Source organism: Felis catus, chromosome B4 (assembly GCF_018350175.1).
Source record: "Felis catus isolate Fca126 chromosome B4, F.catus_Fca126_mat1.0, whole genome shotgun sequence".
Taxonomy (NCBI): domain Eukaryota; kingdom Metazoa; phylum Chordata; class Mammalia; order Carnivora; family Felidae; genus Felis; species Felis catus.
This window is the reverse complement of record NC_058374.1, coordinates 132,998,313-133,023,011: the sequence shown is the minus strand read 5'-3', so window position 1 is coordinate 133,023,011 and position 24,699 is coordinate 132,998,313. Positions and strand designations below refer to the sequence as shown.

Sequence of the window (24,699 nt, the reverse complement as noted above, 5' to 3'; positions counted from 1 at the left end):
CGGCGGGGGACAGGGCACTAGATTTCCCCGCCCCCCCTCCCCACTCTGCTTCCGGGCCCCCAGCCCGCTGGCAGCAGGGGCAGCACCTGATGATGACAATGATGCTGTCGAAGATGTTGTAGGGGTTGCGCAGGTAGTCGAAGAGCCCGAAGGCGGCCAGCTTCAGGAGCATCTCCAGGGCGAACATACTGGTGAAGACGACGTTACAGATCTCTAGGATGTTGGTCAGCTCCTCAGGCTGTGGGGGCACAGGGACAGGGAACAGGGACCCTGGTCAGGGCAGAGCACAGCCATGGATCCTCTGTGGACGCTCATCGGCTGCAGGACCCCCAGGGAGGCGGGGAGGCTGAGTGAGCTGGCAGGTCAATGTCTTCGCTGGACTGCAACGGCCTTGAGAGCCTCACAATTCTGCTGCACCTCTGTTGTCATTAAGAGTCCACTGACATGGGGGGACCCCACGGGGCTGGCCTTCCACACATTTGGAAATGATGCTGGTACTGCACACTGAGGGGACTTATCAGAAAGCAGGCTTGGAAGGGGCGCCTGGGTGGCTCAGTGGGTTGAGCGTCTGACTTCAGCTCAGGTCATGATCTCGTGGTTCATGAGTTCAAGCCCCGCATCGGGCTCTGTGCTGACAGCTCAGAGCCTGGAGCCTGCTTCAGATTCTGTGTCTCCCTCTCTCTCTGCCCCTCCCCTGCTCACTCTCTCTCTCTCTCTCTCTCTCTCTCTCTCTCGAAAGTAAATAAACATGGAAGGAAGGAAGGAAGGAGGGAGGGAGGGAGGGAGGAAGGAGTCTTGGAAGCTGATACAGAGCAAGACAAGAAGACAGGCCAGTAGACGCCAGAAACTCCCTGTTTGCCCATGACCCCTGTTTGCCCATGACCCTATCCCACTTAGGAAGCACTTACCACACACAGGACCTATTTTTTTGAACTTTACAGGCGTTGTGTCACTTAATCCCATAAGAGCCCATTTTGCAGATGAAGAAGCAGGTTCGGAGAAGGCCAGCCCCTGCCTTCGGCTGTGGGGCTGGTAAGGGGCAGAGCCGGTACCTGAACTCCGGCAGCCTGCCTCCAAGGCTCCCACCATTAACCTCTGCCTGTGCAGACCTCCCGACGGGCCCTCCCCACTCTCCCCTTCCCCAGCAATGGCCACCTCAGGATCATGGGTGGCTGGAGACCACTGTGCCCTGAGAAGGGCAGACAGAGACCATGCGCCTACTGTGTGCCACCCAACTCTTTAATGTCTGCGAGCACCCTGGTCCAGGGGGCTGGCTTCACACACTTCTCAGGGGAAGACACTAGAGCCCAGAGAGGACAAGGGTTAAAGTCACCGGCTGATCAGAAAGAGACTAGCACCTTCTGACCCTGGAGCTGTTTCCCTCCTGGTTTTTAGCAGCAAGAGACACCAGTATAAGCGGAACCATCTGAGCAACCCTGGAATCCAAAACAGACCACACTACAGGCCATGACTAGGAGACAGGGTTCTAGGGACATTCCCCCCCAACCTCAGTTTTCTCATCCATAAAACGAGGGGGTGCAGTAAGATGATATTCATTCCAGGGCTCCCCGCTAAGAGCCATACGGGGCTCCAGCGCCTCCCTTCTCTCTCTAGGACTGTGAAAGTGCCGGGTTTCTGTTCACCAACAAGCCTGAATCACAGAGAGGGGAAGGGCCATTTTTTAGGCCTGAGCATGCGCACCGAGCTTGACATCCGGCACAGTTACGGACGCCTCCAACAATCCGCTGGTGCCTCCGTTTTTCAGATAAGGACACTGAGGCTCGGGGAGGTGAACCGACTCGCCCTGAGCCACCCGGCCAGGAGGCAGCAGAGCCACAAAATCAGACTCCAAACTGCTCTCCATCACACACACAGAAACTCCACCTGAACTCATCCATCCTCTCCTCCGCTCCTTCATTGTTGCATGCATTCTACAGGTGAGCTGAGCACGGTGGGCTGGGCGTGCTACCCAGGATGGCCAGTGGTGAATGCATCAGGGCATCCTGCCCGCCCCCAAGAAGCGCAGGTTCCGGTGGCAAAGCCCAACCCCCGAGCTGACAAACAGTGGTAGGTGCTAAAAACAGAGAAAGGTGAGGGAGCTTTGAGGGAACGGTAATCCTGCAGTCAGGTGCCTGCAGGGGCACCTTCCTGGAAGAAGTGACATCTCAGCAGAGCCCTCAAAGCTGAGAGGGGGAACCCAGTGAGAGGGAGGAGAAGAGAAGGTATCTGGGCAGAGGCACCGGCCAGCGCAAGGTTGGGGAGAGGGGGAGAGCTGCCAACCATCAGCACCCCCAGCCCCAGCCCAGCCCCTCCACCAGGCGACAGGGCACCTTCTGGGCCTGACTGTGATTCCATTTGGGTTAAAAGAAGAGAAAAAAAGAACCGCCCTTCCGCCTGGTGCCCGGGAAACCTAATAAAACTGCCAAGTCCTCTCAAGCCCAGATAAAAGAAGGCCCCGTTTCCATCTGTAATTACATTTGACTCACAAAATGGTCCCGAAAGGGTAGTGGGACCCTGAGATGGGGGGGGGGGGGCACCGGTGGGGGGGAAGGGCTGGGGCCCAGCATCCCCGGCCGAGCTGAGCCACCAATTTCCCACCCTGCCACCACGAGATCAGCGGGGATGAGAAGTGTGGCCACTGACAGTCCGTAATGGCGGCCACTCAGCTCGGGGCCACACGCGCTGCACACACACACTCCCGCCCACGAGTGCTGGGGAGGCCACCGCTCTCCGGAAAGGTCACCCTCGTGCCCGTCCCTCCCCCCCCACTTGCAGCAGCTGTTTCTCTAGTCAAGTGCACACCTGTTAATCTTTCTCTAATGGACCATCCATCACTCCCGCAGGCATTTTTCTGGGAGAGAGACAGCGAGCGGGAGACAGACAGATGAACGCAGGCTATTCTCTATCGTGAGACCGAGGTGGGAGGGTATGTGAAGAGGGACGTGGGGGGGGGGAGCCACGACAGAGATGGACAGACAGACGGACAGACAAATATAGATACAGCGACTGAGAGGCAAAGGTGGGGTGTGGAGACATGAGGCAGAAAGAAAAACACAGATAAAAACAGAATAAGGGACCAGGATCATGACATTGCGGGCGTCGGTGCAGGAGCCAGGAAAGTGGGAGACAGCAGGCAGACAGACCGCCAGACAGAGGCTGCAGAGAGGCATCTGGAGGTGGCCAAGACCCCAGTGGGACGGGGCGAAAAAGGGCAGAACACCACGCTGAGCTGGAGGCAGGAGGAGCGAGGGCAGGTAAGGAGGGACTACATCCTGGAGGCCCAAAGCGGAGGGAGAGGGGCAGGGGCCCACTCCTTCTGGCCCCATGCCAGGCTTCGAGGCACAAGGCTGGCCATTTCTGCAGGGGTGCGTAAGGGCCCTGGTGGGCAGGAGTCCCTAAGCTGTCCGCAGGAACCCCTGGAGCCCGGTACCATCCCATGATGATAATGGCAGCCGGTGTTAAGCGTCTCCCACGTGCCAGTCGGTGCTAAGCACCTTCCATGAATTATCTCATCTAAATCTCAAACGTTACCCTATAGTATCCCCATTTTGTAGAGGGGGAAACAGGCTCAGAGAGAAGTGACTGCCCAGGGCCAGGGCCAGGCAGTGGCGGAATCACCTCTCAACCTGAATCACAGGTATTCTCCCTCTGGCCTGTCCCCATACCCATGGCTGTGACGGCATCACCTGCCCCACTTTTCTGACTTGACGATCCAGTTCAGTACAGACATGTCGCTGCCCTGTTTAGAAGCCTTCCGTGGCTCTCCACTGCCTTGAGGCACTTTGTGGATGGATAGCCCCCTCACCAGCCTCCCGGCCTGTCTCCTGCCCTTTGTGCACATCCTCCTTGAGGGCTCAGGGTCCTTTGGGGGAATGCCTGAGCTCCTGGTCCCTGTACCTGTCCCTCCTCTGTCTCACTGATGAACTCGTAGTCAACCTTCAGGAGCCATTGCCCGTGCCACTGCCTTTGGGAAGGCTTCCCTGACTGCAGCCCATGTTGGCTCTCTCCCCTAAGCACCCACAGAGCTGGAATGTTGGGCATTAAGCCAGCCTGTCCTCCTCTTCCCAGAGTCCTCCCAGACCTGGGTCAGCACTGATGTGGGGGCTGTAGAAGGGAAAATAAAGACTGTTTTGACCCATCCACTGGTCTGGAGGCCTTGAATGCACTCTCCTGTGAGTAGGGGCCAGTGGACATGCCCTAGCCGGCCCCGGGGGGCTTCCTGCACCCCATCCCTGCTGCCCATCCAGCCAAGCCCTCTGTTTCTTGTTGTCCAACTCGGTGACCTCCTTCAGTTCCAGAATGGGATGGGACCGAGGGCAGCCTTGCCCGCCTTGGGAGGAGTCACGCGCCTGGAGAGGTGAGTGCCGGGGGAGGGAGAAGGGGGCCATAGGGACTGCTCCCGGGAGCAAGGCTTCCCCACCCAGACCTCCCCCCCGCCTCCTGTCTGCTTTGTGGAACCTCCACCTCCACCTTGGCATCCTGGAGCCCTGCTCTCTCAGTTGCTCACCATATCACCTGGGCATGCCTCAGTTTCCCCATCTGCTCAATGGATATGAGACACTCGCCTTGCCTGCCCCATCAGGCAGCCATGAGGATCACAAGGGGAAGAAATGTGGCAACACATGACAGTGAGTAATGATGGAGGAATCTGACCCCATCCGCCTGCTTGTCATGTAGCCTCAGCCAAAGAGCAGACCTCAGTCCCGTCTGACCACCTCATGGGTCACAAGCAGGCCCCTGCCTGGATGACCCCCCCCCCCTTTTACCTGTCACCACCTCCCAGGCCAGTCCCTGCAAGGAACAGCATCTTTGACCATGAGGAACCTAGAGACGTGGGAACCCCTTGTGATCTGCGTAGCAATGGCCACTTTGGCCGGAGACACCTGCAGTCTCACCTCTCATTTGAGCAACTGAGACCACAGAGGCAGGAGTGGCAGATGGAGTAAGAGAGCAGTGCCCAGGCTGTGCCCCACGGTCACTACCTACTGTCCCCATGGCCGCGCCAGTCTCCCTGCCAGGCCCCTGCAATGCCTCCCCCTCCACGGTCTCCACCCCTGCAGGAAAGGGGCTGTGCGCGTTCACCCATCTTCTCCTTCTCCTCCTCCCCACTCTCCCGGCCTCCCAGTGGCCCTGGGCCACCTCTCTCTGCAGGCACCACCTCAGACGGGGCTGCTCAAAATAAACACGGGGGCGGATCGTTTCCCGCCAAGCCTCGCTGGGAGCAGAGAGGAGTGGGGCAAAAATACCAGCAGGCCCCGAGCAGGCCCCGCGCGGAGCTCAGCAGAACAATGGCTGCCACTCCAGGCTGCTTTAAAAAGAACATTTTAAAAAATTCTCCCTCCCCCTCACTTTTTTTTCAAATTCATTAATTTTTTGAGGCTCCAGACAGCAGGAGGTAAATTCACCCCAAGGGTGGTGATGTGAGTTCAAACAGAAGACTCATAAATAATTGCAAATTAGTGAGCACCTACTACGTGCTGGGCTTCTTAATGCATTTAACCCTCCCAGCCCCTCTGTGCAGAGGGTCCGGGTGCCGGTTACAGACGGAGCTGCTGGCTGAGGGAGGCCAAGTGACTTGCCCGAGGCCGCCTGCTGGTCAGCGGCAGAACCAGGGAAGGAGCCCAGGCAGGGGCAGCAGGGGGCGAGCAGGGTACAGGCCAGGCAGGGAGGCCCTGAGATGGGGCTGGTGGGGAGGCGGAGGGGCCGCGGCCCACAGAACCCTGGCAAACAGGCCTCTGAAAAGTGGCCCTGATCTGTAGCATATGCCAATTTCTATGGTGTAAAGACTCCCACCATGGCCAATTCCAAGCTACCAACTGTTTAAAATCAGGCTTTCGAAGTTCCCGAGTGACAGAAAATTGGCTCTCGCAAGCCGGTTCCCACAAGCCCCTGGCGGGAACCGTGCCCAGGCAGCACTGTGACAAGCCGCTCAGAAATTAGAGCCAGGACCCCAACATCACTGTTTCCCCACGAGACCCCCCTCCGGGACCGCTGGCCCAGCCAGGCTTCTGCCCCCACCCCACCGGCAAGCCTAGGCCAGGAAAGGCCAGGAGCCTGAGCCCTAGGCCAGGAGGTCTGGGCTGCCTCTCTCACCAGCTTTACCCTGCAGACAGCCTTCCCCCCAGTCTTCCCCAGAGACCTTTTTAATTAAGCTGGAAAGGCTGGCAAACCAGCAGCTCCGAACAGAGTGTCGCTGCAGCCCCAGGGGCCGCATTTAAGGAAATTGAATGGAGCCAGCGCTTGGAGAGCTAATGAAGAGGGAAATGAGAGTGTGGCCCATCGCGGGGCGCAGTGGGCGGGTGGAGGGCCTCCGCAGAAAGCGGGCGGCAGGAAAGCAAAGGGGGGTGCCACGTTCTGAACCCCGTGGGGGTGTCAGTCTCGCCACAGAAAGATGTGGGTTCAGGGGCGCCTGGGTGGCTCAATCGGTTGAGCGTCCGACTTCGCTTCAGGTCGTGATCTCATGGCTCTGTGGGTTCAAGCCCCGCTTCGGGCTCTGTGCTGACAGCTCGGAGCCTGAAGCCTGCCTCGGATTCTGTGTCTCCCTCTCTCTCTGTCCCTCCCCTGCTCAAGCTTGCGCACTCTCTCTCACCCACTCAAAAATAAATAAATGTTAAAGAAAGATGTGGGTGGGGCACCTGGGTGGCTCAGTCGGTTGAGCGTCCGACTTCAGCTCAGATCATGGTCTCGCGGTTCGTGAGCTCGAGCCCCGCGTCAGACTCTGTGCTAACAAACAGCTCAGAGCCTGGAGCCTGCTTCAGATTCTGTCTCTCTCTCTCTCTCTCTCCCCCTCCCCTGCTCATGCTCTGCCTCTCTCTGTCTCTCAAAAATAAATAAATGTTAAAAAAAAAAAAAAAAAAGAAAGATGTGGGTTCAAACCTGACCCCTGATTGTCTGTGGGACCTTGGATCAGTGACATCCCCTCCCTAGGCCTCAGGGTCACTAGCTGCCAAGCGGGGTGCCCTCACGGGGTAGGGGTCAGGTCAACGGAGGAAACCCACCCAGGGGCTAGGTGAGTCAGAAAACGGTGTTTTTCGAATGGAGCCAGGAATGGACTTGTCACACAGGCCGTCACCCACGGTATGACCTATTTGCTGGGCACATGTGTGCTAACCCCCCACAGCCCTCCTTCCTGTGTCCCTACAAGTAGCCTCTTATCTCTTACACATCCTCCCTGTGCTCCTGCCATCTCCCTTGGGGCCATGTCTCTGAACCCCGATGGCCCAGGGGGCCTGGGACACACCATGAACTCAGCCAACACCCACTCTGCACTCCACGCACCCAGTGCTGAGGACAGAAGAAACCACAGGGTTGGCCGAGGAGGGAGACGGGGGACAGTCTTTGCAGGGCAACCCTGGGGCCACCCTCAGTGCCGCCGGGCTGCGTGGAGGGTGGACTATGTGGGGACATCAGGGACAGGAGGACGCCCAACCTGCTGAAGGCACTGCCACAGAGGGACCTTGGCTGTCAGAGGAAAGGTCTGTGTTTTGTGCCGAGGGCAATGGGGAGCTGCGGCAGGTTGGGGAGAGGGGAAAGCCCGGCCTCGGGAAAGACCACGCCAGCTGTCTGGGGGAGAATGGACAGAAGGGCTCGTGGGAAAGGCAATGACCGGAAGTCAGGTTTGGCAGGACGGACAGGGGAAGGGCTGTGGGTGCCTGGTGTCCAGGCCGCGCCACTCAGGAGACGGGAGCTGGATCTCAACCCAGCGGGCCCCAGTACCAGCTCCGCCTCCCTCGCTCACTCACCCACTAGGCACACACCTGGAGCTTCCCTCTCCTCTGGGCCGGGCCCGGGGCTGGGCACTGAGGCCACAGGGCAGAATCGGACCCGGCCCCGGTCAGGTGGGAGACAGACACCCAGGGGATGTTCAACAGCCCGGGCTGCGTGGGGCCGGCTTGGGCCTAGGCGTCCAGCCCTCCCCCCGCGCCCATGCCCGCCCCCGCGCCCAGCGCCCGCCCCCACTGGCCTGCTCATGGTGTTCGATGCCCATGCTGACGGTGTTAACCAAGATGGCCATCATGATGCCCCGGTTGAAGTACTTGCTGTCCACGATGCCTCGAAGCTTGGCTCGGGTCTCCCGCCACACATCCCCGCACAGCCGGGCCGCCCCGTCCGCCTGTTCCTCCTCGTCCTCCTTCTCCAGGCCTGAGGAGGTCCCATCCTCGCTGCTCCGGGCCCCGTCCCCATCCACCTCCTCCGAGTCACCACCTGAGCCACCAGAGCCCGAGCCCTCCTGGCCCGAGTCGGTGCTGCCCGGACCCGAGGGCCGCCGGTTCCCCTCGTGCTGGCAGCGGGGACAGCTGGCAGGATCAGAGGCCAGCATGGCAGAGATGGGCTGCACCGGTGTGTGGGGCATCGGGTCCAGGGGACTGTGTCGAGGGCACAGCTCTGCGAAGCAAACACAAGGCAGGGTCGGCGCCTCAGGTTACACAGGCTTGAGGGGCTCCGAGGGGGCAGGACCTGCCCACCCCAGGGGTCAAGCTAACCCTGGGACACATGTGTGCTTCAAGTTCCTGTGGCTCAGGTTCTGTCTGGGTGAGGAGGTCGAGTGGCTTGTAGTTCCTGGGGGATTGGCTTTACCTCCCTGGGCTCGGCTGGCCCCTGTGACAAGCGAGGGCCGTGGGGAGGGTTCTACTGTGGATGTGTTGGCGTGCCTAGAACAGTGCCTGGGGCACGTGTGTTTGTCGCCTGTCCTGGCTACATCATCTCCTGGCCCGAGGCCCAGCCCTCCCACGGTCCTGCTTGCTCACATTGGACTTGGGGAAATGGCTGAGAAAGAGTTTCTAAAAGAGCTTCTAAAAGGGTCAGCTTGATGTGGCGGACGGACGCCCCTTAGAGAGAGCCAAGGTGACCTCTCCATCTCCAATTCTCCTCCCACCTGTATGTGGGGCTTGTGTCCCGGGGAGGGAGGGAGGCAGGAGCCCTGGGCAGGAGGCAAACCCTTGCTCTAGAAGCCCCCTGAGAGTCGGGGTGGCTCCAGGGGAAGCAGGCAGGAGGGGCTGACGGGAGGCACAGCAGGGAGTGGGGGGCAGAAGTGTTCACCCCCTGTGCTGCCCCAGGGAGAGTTTAAGAAGCCTGAACCAGTCTTAGACCACAGTTCTGCCATCTTTAACCATTTCAAGGAGGTGTCAGAGAGGTTCTTCCTGGGTGGTTTGGTCTCTTCTTTATGTTTACCTGTACTGTCCTAAAATACACGTTTTCCTGGTGCGAGCAAAGAAAAGCTATTAGTAATATTAAAGGGAAGGGTGCCTGGGTGGCTCAGGCGTCTGGCATCTGAGTCCTGGTTTCTGCCCAGGTTATGGTCTCAGGGTTCATGGGATCAAGCCCCATGGGGGCACAGTGCGGAGACTGCTTGGGATTCTCTCTCTCTCTCTACCCACCCTACCCCGTCCCTCCCACATGCGTGTTCTCTTTCTCTCTCTCAAAATAACTAAATAAACATTTAAGGATAATAATAATTAAAGGGAATGAAAAACATGTAATGCCTACCCTCCCTTTCCAGATTTGCCTCCCAATATCTCCCGAGGCCCCGGACGAGGCTTCTGATTCATTCATCCCCTGGGAGCCGGCGTGGGCAGGCAGAAGCCCGGGGTCAAGCCCACTTCAGTAAGGCCCACCTCAGCCCCACTCGTGCCTGGGGCTGGGCCCCCTGAAACTTGTTTCCCAGGGAAGCGGGAAGGTACTGAGGCCCAGGGGCAGGGGGCAAGGTCCCCCTCCAGAGAGCCCCCTGGACTTCTTTCCACACAGCTTCCCCGGAGAGGGTGGGGGCGGCAGCAAGAAGCCCGCGTCATCCAGGGACCCCGCAGGCAGACCCCAGCTGCCCCGTCCACGTGCTGGGCCAGCCCACGGGCCACCTGGAGCCTCCCGCAAGACCACGCCTGGACGGCTGGCGCCCGAGGAGGGGTGGGCGGCAGCTTCGAGCATCGGTTCTCTCTCCGGCTTGCCTCCCAAGAATCTCAGGGCTTGAGAGCTGCAGGGGCAGGGCCCGGGGGTGGCTGACTCCCCCCGCGCGTGAGCCTCATCCTCGACCTGACGGAGCAGGAGACTGAGGCCCACAGAGGGGCCCAGGCCGTCCAGGTCACACGCTGTGCACCTGCTCCGGGGCCGGGACCCTGCTGACTTCCGTCTTGGCACCAGCTGGGGGGCGGGACTCCTCTCCTGGGGCGCATTGGCCTTCTCCGGGGAGCTGAGCGGGAGCGTTCATTTCCCTCTGGACGCGGGCCCAGCAAACCCAGCTCTGATGTCCCTGATGCGGATTTTGTCACGGACACGCTGCGTGACCCCAGGTGACTCCCTTCACCTATCTGAACCTTGGTTTTCCCATCTGAAAACGGGATAATATAACTCACTCTGCCCTCTTCTCAGGACTGTTTTCTAGAACAGACGAGAGAGTGAATGGAGAGCCCCTTCTGAGCCTAACGGCCCAGAGACAGAAGATCTCTGGTCCCCAACACACCATGCCTCGGCACGGTGGCCACAGCCCCCTTATCCCAGGTGGCTGGCCGTCACTGCTGTGGCGTGCTAGCACGTGGTGGCAGCAGGAAGCCACGTGGGGCGTGAGGCAGGCTGAGAGGAGTGGAGCGTTAGCGTTTTTCCAGACAGGATAGACAACCGTCCGTTTCTTTCAAGTGTGAATCCCGGGCGGAGCCTGGGTCCACGTGTGACCCCACTGGGGTCGAAAGGGGATCCTCCGGGGCTCGGGGTGCTGGGTGCCCCCAGCCCGAGGCCAGCCCAGACCGGGCACCGGCAGGGGGTCAGGAAAGCAGGGAGGGAGCAAGGGGCACGGATCGGAGCTCCCGAGGGAAGACCCGGGTTCTCAACCTGCCGGACGGCTCTGCCTGTGCCGAGGAGACAGGGGGGCGCGTTCGCCAGCGGCGCCGTCGCGGGGTCCCCAGAATCCCCCGCTGGAGGCATACGAGGCCTGAGCGGGGCACCCCGGAGGCGGCGGCAGGCGGGACCACTTACTGTAATGCCTGGGCTCCTTGGCGCGGGGCCCGGGCTTGGCGGAGGGGGACGCCCCCGGGCCCGGGGCCCGGCGCCGGCTCTGCAGGGCCTGGTAGAGGCCCAGGGCACGCCTCCTGGCCTTGCGCAAGATGTGACAGACGTACTGGAAGATCTCCTCGTAACAGTCGCCGGGCTCCGCGTAGCTGGCCACCGTGCTGGAGGACAGGTAGCGCTGCCGCTGCTCCAGCATCAGCCGGTGCTCCCGCTGCTTGGTCTCCGAGAACTGGGTCGCTATGACAACGAGGCACAGGTTGATCATGAAGAAGGAGCCCACCTGTGACCAACGGGAGGAGAGGACAGGGACAGGGACAGGAACAGAGGGGACAGATTGGTGGGGGGAGGCAGACGTGGGGGAGAGGGGAATGAAGGGATAGAGAGAAAGAGAAAACGGGGAGGCAGAGGTGGTGACGCGGTGACAGAGGTGGGGTGAGAAGCAGAGGGGTACCGAGGCAGAAAGGAGGACAGGAGGAAGAGGGGCAGGGACAAATCCGAGGCACGGAGCAGGGACAGGACAGAGCCAGGAGACAGACAGCCAGAGCCGGCAGGAAGGACAGAGAGACGATGAGGAGAAACACCGAGAGGGAGGGACGGAGGCTCAGAGAGTGCAGAAGCGGAGGGCGTGGGAGACACAGGGTGATGGGTGCGAGGAGGCGGGGAGGGAGAGGGGCAGAGGGTGGAGGGCCCAGAGAGACGGAGAGGCACGGGCACAGATAGGGACAGGAAAAGACTGCTGAGGCCTTGCTCCGACAGGAGGCCAGGGCCCCAGGACAGCGGTGGCCCAGGCAGCTCCCCAGGCCCCACTGGGACCCGCTTTGAAGCCCGATCCCCCAGGCCCTCGGACCCCGGCCAGGGACGTCAGTGCTGAGGCCAGGGAGGGAGGCCCACACTCTCTCAGGCTATCCAGGCCCTGAGTCCCACCCCAGCCCTACCCTCTCTCTGGCCTTCACTCTGGCCTCAGTTGGGCATCCAGACAAAAGAGAAGCTTCCTTCAGACAGGGTTTACTTGTGTGGCTTTATCTGTGCTTGGATGGAGGTGGTGGGGGAGACTACCCAGTCAGTACTAAGAACCCCACCACCTCATGATGCAGGGTCCAGTTCCAGTGGCCTCCACAGGCCGCAGAGGGCACAGGTAGGCCCTAGTTGCCAGAGGGCAGACCCCTCCTCTGGCATTCGCTAAGCCCTTGAAAGAGATCCGTGGCCCTACCAGCAAGGAGGGTCCACCTACCAGCTTTTCATCCTCCTCCGGGCTACCTGCCAGGCAGTTCACGCAGGCCACAGTCCCAGCCACTGATTCACCCTCCCCTCCTGTCCCCACGTCACAAAGAGGGAGCTGGGCTTCTGGGGTTATCGAGGGCTGAGGGGAGGGCTTCCTGGCTGGAGGACCCTGAGAAAATCCCCAGGTACAAAGATGCCCCTCATTGGCCCTCTCGGTTCTATCTTCCACCAGCGTCTCCTGGAGATCTGCTGCGCATCGGGCCCCTGTGACGGGTCACCAAGAAGGAGAGGGTGCAGACCCTTCCCTCTGGGAGCTCACGCCTATCAGGCTTCTAGACAGCCTGCCTCTACAGCCACTGCCCCTGTGACCCAGGCAGCTCCCCCCTTCCTTCTGGACCTCCGTTTCCCCGTCTGTAAAACCCAAGGCTCGGACAAGACAAGCTTAACACGTTTCCAACCAGAGGGAGCGCTGGGCACCAGAGTCTGAGGGCTAAGGACCTCTCACCTCTCTGGGGCTCAGGATCCTCACCTGAGGAACAGAATGGGTAGGTGGCCCTGCATGGCCAGGATTGTGAGGGCAAAATGGAAGCCCGGTGGTTCAGGCTTTGCTCTCCGGACCCTTCCCAGCACCCAGAAAAGTTCAACATCCTCAGCCCCCTGCCAGTACCCTTTCTCTTGTGACAGGGCCACCTGGGGCCCAATAATACCAGCAGTAAAAGTGGCAGGGCACATTTATTGAGGCTTCCTGTGTGCCAGGGGTCATGCAGGCCTCAGACTCTGTCTCATCTAATCCTCCTGAGAACCCATAAGCCTAGGTGCCGTCACCATCCCCCACGGGACTCGGGGGAGCTAACAGACGTGGCTCGTGTCACGCTGGGAGTTACCAACTTGACATCCCCACCCCTAACTCTATCAGGAGGGGCAGACCACATTCTCCAGTGCTTCTCTGGAATTCGAGGCTCCTCCAGCAACCCCAGTGGTTCGAAGTGCCTCCAATCAGGACTCTGTCCATGTCAAGGTCTCTGCAAGTTGCCCCCTGCCCAAGAGGCTCTCCCCCTGGCTGCCTGCCCTCAGCCTTTAAGGCTCAGTTCTGGTAATCACCTCCTCCAGGAAGCCTCCCACTCCCCTCTTCCTCCTCCAAGCTAGATTAGAAAACTCCTTTGGGCTCCCTCAACCTCTCAGGATTCCTTCTGCCGTGGCTCCTAATATGCTGTCTGGTCAATGTCAAGCGTAGCCCATCTTCCCGCCCCCCGCCCAAGACTGTGAGCTCCTCGAGGACAAGGCCGGGCCCACCTCACTGCTCAGTGCCCAGTGTTCGGCTCGGGGCCTGAAGCAGGGCAGGTGTCCCTGATGGTGCTGGGGAATGAACAAACCAATGGATGAAGGGCAATGCTGAACAAAGTCTCAACCCCCTTCTTTTTATCTGGGGGTCTCTTTACAGGTCCAAGGCCCCTGCGTCCCCCAGGAAGGCATCGGAGCAAAACCAACAGCAGGTACATCTCGGGTCACTTGCCAGCTTGTCCTGAACCCTCAGGTCAAGGTCCCACCAGCTCAGGAAAAGGTGCTGCCCCAGAGAGCCAAGCATGCCCTTTCCCACCATCGGGACACCAGAGAATCCAGCCTCACAGCAGTAGGGAGTGAGCCAGCACTGACTCGCCCAGGAGAGAATCACCTTGACATTTTGGGGATTGTGCTGTGGCTGAAGCCGCGGTCAGGCATGACGAGGTGGATAAGCTCGCTCTGGGCGGACTGTGGAGGGAGGCAGGAGGGGCTTCCCAGAAGGACCCTGCTCCGTGAGGCAGACAGAGCCCCGCCTCCACCCCCTAAGCCACCCCCGCCCCCTGCATCCGAGAATTTCAGGGAGCCCTGTGGGGAAGCAGCCCCGGGCTTCTGTTTCAGAGTATCTCCCCTTCCCACCACGGGAAAAGAGGAACAAGCTGGAGCCCTAGACAAGCTCCCATCCTGGGGCTGCACCTAGCTACGGTCGTGAGAAGAATGTATTCCCAGAGACTACGAGGCAGAGAAACACGAGCAGGAGCGACTAGATGGTCTTAAACGCCCAGAAATGAGAAATGAAGGCAATCGAGAGTGATGGATGCTTCCCGCAGCCGCGCTGATGAGTCCCTTCAGTCACCCGCTGCTCGGAGGCATTTAAAAATGGCTTGGCTGGTTCAGTCAGTGAAGCACCCGACTCCTGGTCTCAGGACTGTGAGTTCGAGCCCCGTGTTGGGTGTATGGATGACTTAAAATTAAAAAAAAAAAAAAGAAGAAGAAACCCTGCCCCTCCTGCTCCCTCCCACTCAGCTCTCTTGGCTCTGAGGGGCTCCCTGGGAACCCCCCAGTCCCATCCCTGGTCCCTGGGTCCGTGAACTTCCCCGGAGAGCCCCAGCTACCCTGACACGTACTATGATAAGCAGGATAAAGTAGATGAAGTTGTAGAAGGAGTGAGCATCCATCACATAGTACATGATCTCCACCCAGCCTTCCAGGGTAATCACCTGCAGCCAGAACAGAGCAGAGGACCGGTGAGCCTGAGACAGGAAAGGCGGCACCCTCAGGAAAGACAGGCGACCAACGCAGCGCCCCAGACAGAGGCCCCACTGTGTGCCAGACTGCTGGGCACACATTCTCTCTCGAACTCTCCACAAGGCTCCATGGGACGGCCATCCTCGTCGCCCATACACGGGTGAGAAAACTGAGGTTCAGAGAGGTGACAGTATTTGCCCTCTGTCACACAGCCGGGAAGGCGGGGAGCCAGACTTGAGCCTGGTCCCTCTTGCTCCAGAGCCTGCCCCTCTCCAGTCTCCCTCACCAAGGCAGGAGGGCTGGAAGCAGGGGGCCCTGGACTCCAACTCCAGCTCACCAGCTGGGCCTAGGGTACAGCTCAGCTGAGCCCAGGGGTGTGGCTATGATGGGGCTGGTGTGACTGTTGCCCCCGTTCTCCTTCCCAGAGAGGGAGGCAGAGCAGCCTCGGGCAAAGCAAACGCTGGGCGCTCCCTAGCAACTGCCCTCTCCCGGGCAACCCATTCACACCCCTGGGGGCTGAGGGTCTCAAAACACAGCTGCTGGGCTGTGCTCACATCACATCACGCCTTGCAGCTCTGAATTCTGTGATCTCGATGCTCCCCAGAGCAAAGCACACAGAGCGGCCGCTTTGATAAGGCCCTCCCCTCTTCTCGGGGCTTCTCAGCCACCACCCCCTGCTCCAGCCCTGTTCTTCCTTCCGAGGGCAGCGGGAAGGTGACCTTTACCGAGCACTCACTCCACACTTTGCTGACTGTTCGGCTCCCACCATCTAGCTTCTTCTTCTCAGCCACTCAGGGTGAGAGGGGGCTGTTATTACCCCCACATTAAAGGTGAAAAACTGAGGCACAGAGGCAGGAAGCGGCACCCAGTCTTAGAGTCCTCGTTTCCTCAACACGCCCCCCCCCCCCGGTCACCTGCAGCGCAGTGGGGCCGTGCAAGGCACACAGTAAAGTTAACACTGTGAGTGTGTGTACATGTGTGCACTGAGTAAAATGTATTTCTTACTGACTGATCAACGAAAAACGTCCGAGAGATTCTACCCAGACAGACAGACAGCTCCTTGGTGCTCACCTTGAACCTTCCCTGCACTCGGGCCTTGGCTCAGGTGGTCACCGCCACCAGGAATGTCTTTGCCCCCACGTCCTGTGTGCAGGCCTTGCCTGGTCAGCCCCTCTAACAGGCGCGAGTCTGGTCTCTCCCCTCTAGGTCTGTACCTCACCGCCGGGATCCATCGGTCCCCAGGCAACCTGGGGTTCCACAAACGGCACAGGCTTTGGGGGCACCCGGCCCTGGGTTAAAATCCTGACTCTCCACTCACCAGCATGTGATCCATCAAATAGCTTGCTTCCTTTCTCTCGAACCTCAGTTGCTCTGTCTATAATAGGGGCACGATAACGCCCATCGCGCCAGCAAGTCGGGCAGATTTCAATGAAACAGGCGGCCGACACATAGCACAGAGCCCTCCCTGCCAGAAGCTGTTCCCCCCGCCCCTCACCCCACCCCACTCCAGTCTCCCGGGCCCCAGCCTGTGCGCTGGTGCCAGGCCTGAGCGGCCTCACCTGGAAGATGACGATCCAGGCGTAGCCGATGTTGTCGAAATTGATGGCACCCTTGTGGGGGTTGGCGCTGCCCGTGCGGCACACGTTATAGTAGCGGTTCCAGTTGACGCAGAGCCCGCTGGCATTGAGGTCCTGGCGCCCCGCCCCGAAGTCGTAGACATCATCCTTGGACAGGCAGCACTCACGGCCCTGCTCCTTGAGTGGGGGGATCTCGTGGCAGCCCATGATGCCATTGTCCCCCGAAAGGGAGCAGATGAAGGGCATCTCGTCGTCCTCCTCTGGCTGGTAGTAGGGGGGCAGGGCCACATCCCCTTGTCTGTGCACAGGTGATGGCGGGGGGGAAAAGAAGAGAAGGGGAGGGGTCACCACCAGGAGGAGCAGGAAGGGGAAAGGCCACGTAGTGTGACAGAACTGTCCCAACAGGTCCTGCCACTGCCTCTAGACCTTGGCCTATGTTGTTCCCCCACCTGGGACGCCCTTCCCCATGGTCAAAAAATCTCCCACTGACCCACTGCAGTCAGTTCTAGGGTCCCTTCCCTAAGGGGGCCTCCCCAGGATGGAGCAGGGCTAGTCCCTGACCCGCTGTGGCCAGACTGTGCCCTGCACACACCCGCATTGCTCCTAGGGCATATGTACCCAACTTCTCTTGGAGCCTGAAGCTCTTTTAGGACAAGGACGGGGTCTCAGGCTCCCCAGTCCCCATACACCGTTTGGTCAGCACAGAGTACACGTTTAATCAACAAACGTTGAATTCTACTGATCCAACAGATGAGGATCTGATCCTCTGCCTGCCCTACCCCTTCCCATCTATGTAACCTTGGGCTGTTAACTTCCTCTCTCCAGACCTCAATTTCCTCATCTGTAAGACAGAGATGACAATCTCTGCCCTACCCATCCTGTGAGGTTAAACAATGAGTCATTGCAACCCAATCAAAATCCCAACTTGTTTGTGTCTGTGGAACCTGGACAGATGGTTCTAGGATTTATCTGGATGGAAGAATAGGCAAGACAGTTTTTTTAAAAGGAGAAAGAGGAGTGGAGTCCAGTCTTACAAGAGAGCAAAATACAACTACAATTGTTACTAGAGTGTATAGTATTGCAAGAGGAACAGAAAGATTCATGGAACACCACAGAGCACAGGGACAAACCTGAACTTAGTCTATACATAAAACAGAAACATACATAAAACAGAACTTAGTCTATTACAGAAACACCTTTTCAGATCCATGGGGAGAAGAAGAATTAAACAATAAATGCTTCTGAGACAACTGTTATCTGGAAAAAGAATAGATCCCTACCTCACACCATATACAAAAATAAACTTCTTGAAGACTTGGTATCAAAAGAAAAAAAAAAGAATGTAAATAATCTCATTATTAATTATTTATATTGATTGCACATTGAAAATAGTAATCTTTTGGATATATTAGGTTAAGCAAAATATATTACAAAATTTAAAACAATAAACTTCTGGTGGATTAAAAATCATAAATGCAACAAACATAATCACAAAAATATTATAAGAGAACGGGAAATATTTCTGTTAACTCAAGATATATAAGGCCTGGGATACCTGGGTGCCTCAGTCAGTTAAGTGTCTGACTCTTGGTTTCGGGCTCAGGTCACGATGTCACATTTCATGAGTTTGAGTCCCGCATCGGGCTCTGCGTTGCCCGTACAGAGTCTGCTTGGGATTCATTCTCTTTCCCTCTCTCTCTGCCTCCTCTCTTTCTCTTCCTCTCTCTCTCAAACGAAATAAATAAACTTAAAAGAAATACTTGAGGAAAAAAAAGATATACGTGTAAGGCTTTCCTGGATAAAATCTACAAATCCAAATTCTACAAAGGCAAAGTTCAAGACTGACTATATAAAAATGTAAAACTTCTATGAGACAAAAGAGAGCATACTAAGTAAAAAGACAAGCTAAATAAATAAATAAATAAATAAATAAATAAATAAATAAATAAAAAGTAGAGGTAGGCAAACTTTTTCTGTAAAAGGCCAGATAGGGCCATATGGTCTCTGTGCCAATTACTCAACTGCACTCTTGAAATGCGAAACAGTCATAGGAAATAGGTAAACAAGTGGGTATGGCCGTGTTCCAATAAAACTTTATTTACAAAAACAGGCTAGAGATTGCCACTGCCCTGGGATAAGTATTGGCAATATATAAAACAAATAGAAGACATCTAGACTATGTTAAAACCACCTGTCACTCAAAACCACCTGTGCCCCCACTAGGGGGTAAAAGGACAAAAGAAAAGAAAAGAAAAGAGAAAAGAAAAGAGAAAAAAAGAGAAAAATTTCACAGAAGAAATAAAAATGGCCAAGATGCTTGGCGGGGGTGGGGGGAAGCCAACGTACCAATATACAGGAAGAGACGCTCATTTGACTGATAACAGGAAAATGCAAACAAAACTCACACCGAGATCATTTTACACCCATCCAAATGGCAAATATTTCAGGCCGGTGGTACTCAGTGCGGAAAAGAGTGAGCACAAACACACATGCGCATACACTGTTGGTGGGAGTGTAAATTGATATAAACTTTTGGGGGGGCAATTTAGCGGCATCCGCCAACAATGAACACATACACATCCGACCCAAATACAAATGGCCACCTGGCAGTAATAAAGGCACCCCTGCAATTCAGTGGAAAAAGGGTGGACTTCTCAACCAATGCTGCTGGGACAAGTGAATATCTGTACAAAAAGGGAATCTGTACATATCACACTAAGAGACGGAATACAGACCTAAATGTGAAAGATAAAACAGGAAAGCTTCTAAAAGAAAACACTGGAGGATATTTGCATCACCTTGGGTTAAGAAAAGATTAAACTGGACACAAAAAGCAATACTGAAAAAACGACTGGTAATCTGGACTTCATTACAACTAAGGGCTTCATCGTCCAACAGCACCATTAAGAGACATACCTATCTATCCACCAAAGGACTCAAATCGAGAATACAAAGAACCACTGCAAATTTATAATGAAAAGAAAGACCACCCAATCTAAAAACAGCAAAAGACTGTAACAGACACTTCATAAGAGGATACATGTGAAAAGTGCCAACCGTCACTAGTCATCAGGGCAAAACAAATTAAAACCACAATAAGGTACCACTGCACTCTCCCTGGAAGAGTGACAGTGAAAAGGACTGATGTTACCAAATGTCGCTGAGGATGCCAGGCCACCGGAGCTCTCAGACTTTGCTAGCAGACATTGAACGCAACCATCTTGGAAAGCCATTTGACAAAATCTACTAAAGCTAAACGTACGTGCACCCTTAACAATTCCACTCCTGGGTATTTACCCAAAAGAAAGGATGGCTATATCCCCCCAAAGATATGTATGAGAATACGCATGAGTCATAAGAGCCAAAAAAGAAAAGAAAAAAAAAAAAAACCAGGAACAACCCAAGTCAACAGTAGAATGAAAAAAAAAAAATAAGTAGTTGTATATTTGCTCAATATATACCCACAGCAATGAAAAAGAAATAAAACCCACAAGAACGTGGGTGAATCGCAAAGACACATTACACTGAGCCAAAGAAGCAGACACAAAAGGTAGCATCCTGTATGACTGCATTTATTTATTTTTTTTTTTAAATTTTTTTTTTCAACGTTTATTTATTTTTGGGACAGAGAGACAGAGCATGAACGGGGGAGGGGCAGAGAGAGAGGGAGACACAGAATCGGAAACAGGCTCCAGGCTCTGAGCCATCAGCCCAGAGCCTGACGTGGGGCTCGAACTCACGGACCGCGAGATCGTGACCTGGCTGAAGTCGGACGCTTAACCGACTGCGCCACCCAGGCGCCCCTGTATGACTGCATTTAAAGAAACCTCAAGAACAGGCAAAACAAATCTACGGCGGTAGAGGTCAGAATAGTGGCCGCTTTGGGGAGAGGGGGACAGGAACCAGCAAGGGGCAGGAGGGAGCCTCCCTAGGCCCCCTAAGTTTCTCTGGGTAGCTTTACACTGGTGTGAACCCACGTAAAACATCATTAAGCTCTACACTTTAGTTGTGTCCACCGCTAAATGCAATTTGTATCTTTAAGAAAGAAGCATAAAAATATACATACACTTTGGGGTGCCTGGGAGGCTCTCAGTTAAGCGTCCGACTCTTGGTTTAGGCTTGGGTCATGATCTCATGGTTCATGGGATCAAGCCTCAAGCTGGGCTCTGGGCTGGCAACACGGAGCCTGCTTGGGATCCTCTCACCCTCCCTCTGTCTCTCTCTGTCCTTCCCCCGCTCATGCGGGCACTTGTACACACGCAACCTCTCTCTCAAAATAAATAAATAAACTTTAAAATATATGTGTGTGTGTCTGTATACACATACACTTTGACCGGCGATGATGAGTCTAGCCATTGATCCCACGTGTATATAAGGATCACACGTGTACAGGATGCGTCCTGCAGCCCCGTACGGAAGAACAAAAACTTGGAAACCATGCAATGTCCATCAACAGGGGCTGGCTAGATGAACTGCCTTTTATCCGTGGAATAAGAAACCCTGGTGTAAAACGCCCTCAAAACACATTGTCAAAGCAATTCGCATATTTAAAGTCTGTCTGGGACGCGAACGGCCGTGTGTGTAGCTAACACTTCAGACGGAATCCGGGAGAAGGGACCAGACGCCTTGCAGAGGACATCAGTCCTGGGTTCAGATTCCGGGCCCCGCCACCTTCTAGCTGGGCAGTACTGTCCTGACCCTGTGCCCCAGAACCCTCAAACAGACCGTGTGGGGTCTCCCCAAGGGCTCATGAGACTGAAGGGGTGCTCTGAGCACCCTCACCGGAGGCAGGCGCTGCAGGCAGGGGAACCTGGGTTCTCACACCGGCTCTGATGTTGCCAACCTTGCCCTGGAGCAAGATACCCCTCTCTTGGCCTCTGCCTCCCAGTCTCCACAAGGGGTCAGATTTAAGCATTACCTCAGTCACACCTGTTGCGCTGGAGCACCTCATCATTGTTAACCAGGTAAATACACCAGTCTAAAGACACCCAACAACCAAGTAAGTGAACTCACCAGTGTAATTTCAGGAGGAAATCAAGCAGGCTAATGCAACAGAGTGTCTGGGAGTAAGGGGGTGGCGAAGGAAGGCCTCCAGCAGGTGGTGACCTTGGGGCTGAGGCGGGACAATGAGGAGGAGGCCACGGAATGACCTAGGGAAAGACCCGTGTGGGACAGAGGGGTCTGGAACTGTCCTGAACCCCCAAAGCTGAGAGCTCATACCCACACACCTCCACCTTTGAAGACCAGCCCGGGAGAAGTGGGTGCCCCCCGCTTCCTGCTGCTGTGGGGCCCACCTCTTCCAAGTGACTGACACAAGAGTAGGCCCCCACGTGCCCACGGGATCCTTCCCACAAGGGTGCCCCTTCTCTGGTCCCCGCGGCAATGGGGGCACTGGGAGGGTGAACCGGTCCCCTCCCCCGTCCTCACCCCGGCTCTCGGGGTTAGCTTCCTCGCCACAATTGACAGGACATGTGAGAGAAAGCTGAGCCCACCCTGGAGGGCGTCCCAAGCCTCCCGCAGTCGTCCTCCGTCCACAAGAGCCCCTCGGTGGAGGCACCTGTGACCAGTTCCCCAAGGGCAGGAACTCTGCCTTCTGGTGTGTCCTGAGCACTAAGCACAGGCTTGGCAAGAGCTGACACTTGAGTGCTGCTCTCGAGCAAGAGGCTGGTTCGGTCGCCCCGGGGCCTGGCACAGGGCAGGAGCCCACCGAGGCGCAGCAACGTGTCAGCATCCTCCTGTCCAGATGCATCCATGCGGCTACGCACGCCCAAACACGCCGCTCCTCCCTCACCGCGGAAATTCCACAGATGTCAACTCTCCCAGGCAACTCAACCCGACTCCTCCAAGAGCCAGAGCTGGACTTCTGTTGAGACGGCTTTCGACAATCACCTCTCTGGGGTGGGGAGCCCACCCACCCGCTTATCGAGGCAAACGGGCCGACTGTGAGTTGACCTTTCCTGGATGACTGGGAGTCACCAAGAGGGATGTCTGTGCTGGAATTGGGCCAGGTTCGGTGTCTGCCTTTGAGGGTTTCTGCCTTCTTATTCCGTGTTGGCATCACGTCTGCTTGGGTCTCAGCTGTCCTTTTCCCTCCTGTTCGAGCCCCCAGTTGGCCGCTTCCACCCTGCTGGCCCCATTCCCAATTACCGAGTAAGTTAAAACTGTGTATGAAGTAAGAGTCACTAGGAGCTGAATTCGCACCTGAGGGCCTATTTGAGCCCGGGACTCTGTGATACCCATTTTGAGAGCTCAGTGGCCTTTTGTGCTCCTTTTAGTGTCCAGCCACTCACGGGAGACCCACCACCAGCGCACCTGAGCCCATTCCTTGGCTTCTCTCCACTCCTGGGAGTAAGGGTTGGGACCAGGTGCTCCACGGGGAGACCCTCCCCGTCCTAAAACATCCAGCACCCCTGCCGCCCCAGGCAAAGCTGGCTGGCTGGCAGCCACCCGGGTGGTGGGGGCGGCACTCACATGGTGAAGTTCTCCTCCAGGAAGCAGCGGTTACGCAGCAGGCCCGCCCAGAGCTGCACGCCGATGATGCCGAAGATGAAGAAGACGAAGAAGCAGAGCAGGAGGACATTCCCCAGCATGGGCAGCGTGTCCAGGAGCAGGTTCACCAGGATCCGCATACCTGTGAGTGGGGGAGGGTAGAGAGACTGTCAGCCTTGGGAGCAGAAGTCCCAGGAGGACAGAGAGAGAGCAGGGTTAGAGAAACAGAGACAAGGGCACGGAGAGGAGAGGTGGGGACACGCGGGCAGGGGCTCCTTGGGGCTCCCAGCCTGCTCAGGGGCCATTAAGCAGACCTTCTCCTTGATGTCTGCCCCTCTCCCCAGAGGCCGCAGAAATGGCTCTGGGCCCCACCACTCTTTCACCAGATTCCGGATGAAAAAGCAGGTGTTTACGGGGCACTGTTTATGTGCCAAACTCTCTTCTGGATAATGCACAAATCTATGTCCTTCAGAGACCTTGAGCCAGTCCCTTCCCCTCTTAGAAGAGAAGGTCCTCAGCAAAGGGGCCCAAGAAGACAGCAGCCACCCTGCAAAGGTTCCCCAGCTCAAGAGCCGCACCCAACTCTCCTGACGCTCCCACCCCACAGAGCAAATTGGGGAGCGCACTCCACTTGCAGCCCCATCCCACTCTTACCACCCTTCACATCTACTTCCCTATCCTTCCCTTCGGCCCCTCCTGCCCTGGGCTGACCCATCCACATGCCCTCTCCCTTTCCACAGGCTCAGTCCCAACCCCTGGCACCCCCCACCCCTCCGTCTGCCCCCTTGACTCCACGAATGGAGCTCTGGACACCCCAGTCAATGCAGAATCCACAGGAGCACAAACCCCAGGCAGATGGGTCACCTCCCTGGTTTGGCCCAGCCACCTTTCCCAGCCCTAAGAAAACATCCCCACTCCCCCACTCTAGTCCCCATGGTTTGCCTGGGCTGCCGTGGAGATCACATGACATGGGCCTGACCAATCAGCACATCCCGTTCCTCTAGCCCCAGTGATCGGTCCAGAATAGGCATGTGACCCCAGCCAGGACCAATGAGGGTCAACCCTCAGACTTCAGCTGGAACTACAGGGGGAAATGCTCTCTTTGTGCAGAGGTTGCAAGCTGGGCAGACTTAAGGCCGGAGCTGCTGGGCCCATCTGGCCTCAGCAGGGCAGCACCCGCCTACAATTGAAGCCAGCCCAGGAAAAACAGAGCCCAGGACACAACAGGGACAATTCTTGACAACAGCCTGGAAGGACTGCAGGAGGTGAACCTTATGAAATTGCTGTAAAATGTGCAGGTACAATACCATGAATTTTTCTTGGGAGAAGATCCACACCAGTGTCTGTGGTCCCAAAGAGGGTCAGGAGTGATGGGTCACTCTTGAGTACATACCTTCCAAGCTCCTGTGAGATCTGACTCTACCTACCTCTCTAGCTTCAGATCTCAGTCTCTCTCTCTCTCTCTCTCTCTCTCTCTCTCTCTCTCACACACACACACACAGACACAGACACACACACACACACACACACACACACACACACACACACACACACCCTCTCACCAATTTGCATCCTATGGTTAGCAGTACCAAATTATTTGAAGTTCCCTAAACATATTATGGGATTTCACACCTCCATGCTTTTACTCATGCTTTCTGGAACACTCTTCCATCTCTCTTATGCCTGGTGAATCCCTATTCAACCACCACAGCCCAGCTGAAGCTCTATTTTCCCTCTGTAAAGACTTCCCCTACCCTTTCACATTCCATCCCAGGTAGAGTCCATCCCTCTCTCTTCTGCTCCGGGCAATCTCAGCACCTCTGACCTAGGGTGACTTGCACAGTTGTGCAAGTTGCATACTGCACAGTCTTGGAGGCCCCATTCACTACGT

At 56.6% G+C, this 24,699-nt stretch overlaps 1 protein-coding gene across 7 annotated transcripts in view; it reads right to left on the bottom strand.

Moving 5' to 3' along the window:
- CACNA1I (calcium voltage-gated channel subunit alpha1 I) overlaps window positions 1-24,699 on the bottom strand; it is a 137,495-nt gene that overhangs the window by 29,067 nt on the left and 83,729 nt on the right. For all 7 annotated transcript variants that reach the window (XM_045062392.1, XM_045062391.1, XM_023257494.2 and 4 more), the window contains 6 exons: window positions 22,791-22,950; window positions 16,302-16,617; window positions 14,622-14,714; window positions 10,963-11,275; window positions 7,964-8,385; window positions 87-238 (listed from right to left, as the gene is read on the bottom strand). In XM_045062392.1, coding sequence (XP_044918327.1) covers window positions 87-238; window positions 7,964-8,385; window positions 10,963-11,275; window positions 14,622-14,714; window positions 16,302-16,617; window positions 22,791-22,950 — 1,456 coding nt within the window. The remainder of the gene's footprint in view (window positions 1-86; window positions 239-7,963; window positions 8,386-10,962; window positions 11,276-14,621; window positions 14,715-16,301; window positions 16,618-22,790; window positions 22,951-24,699) is intronic.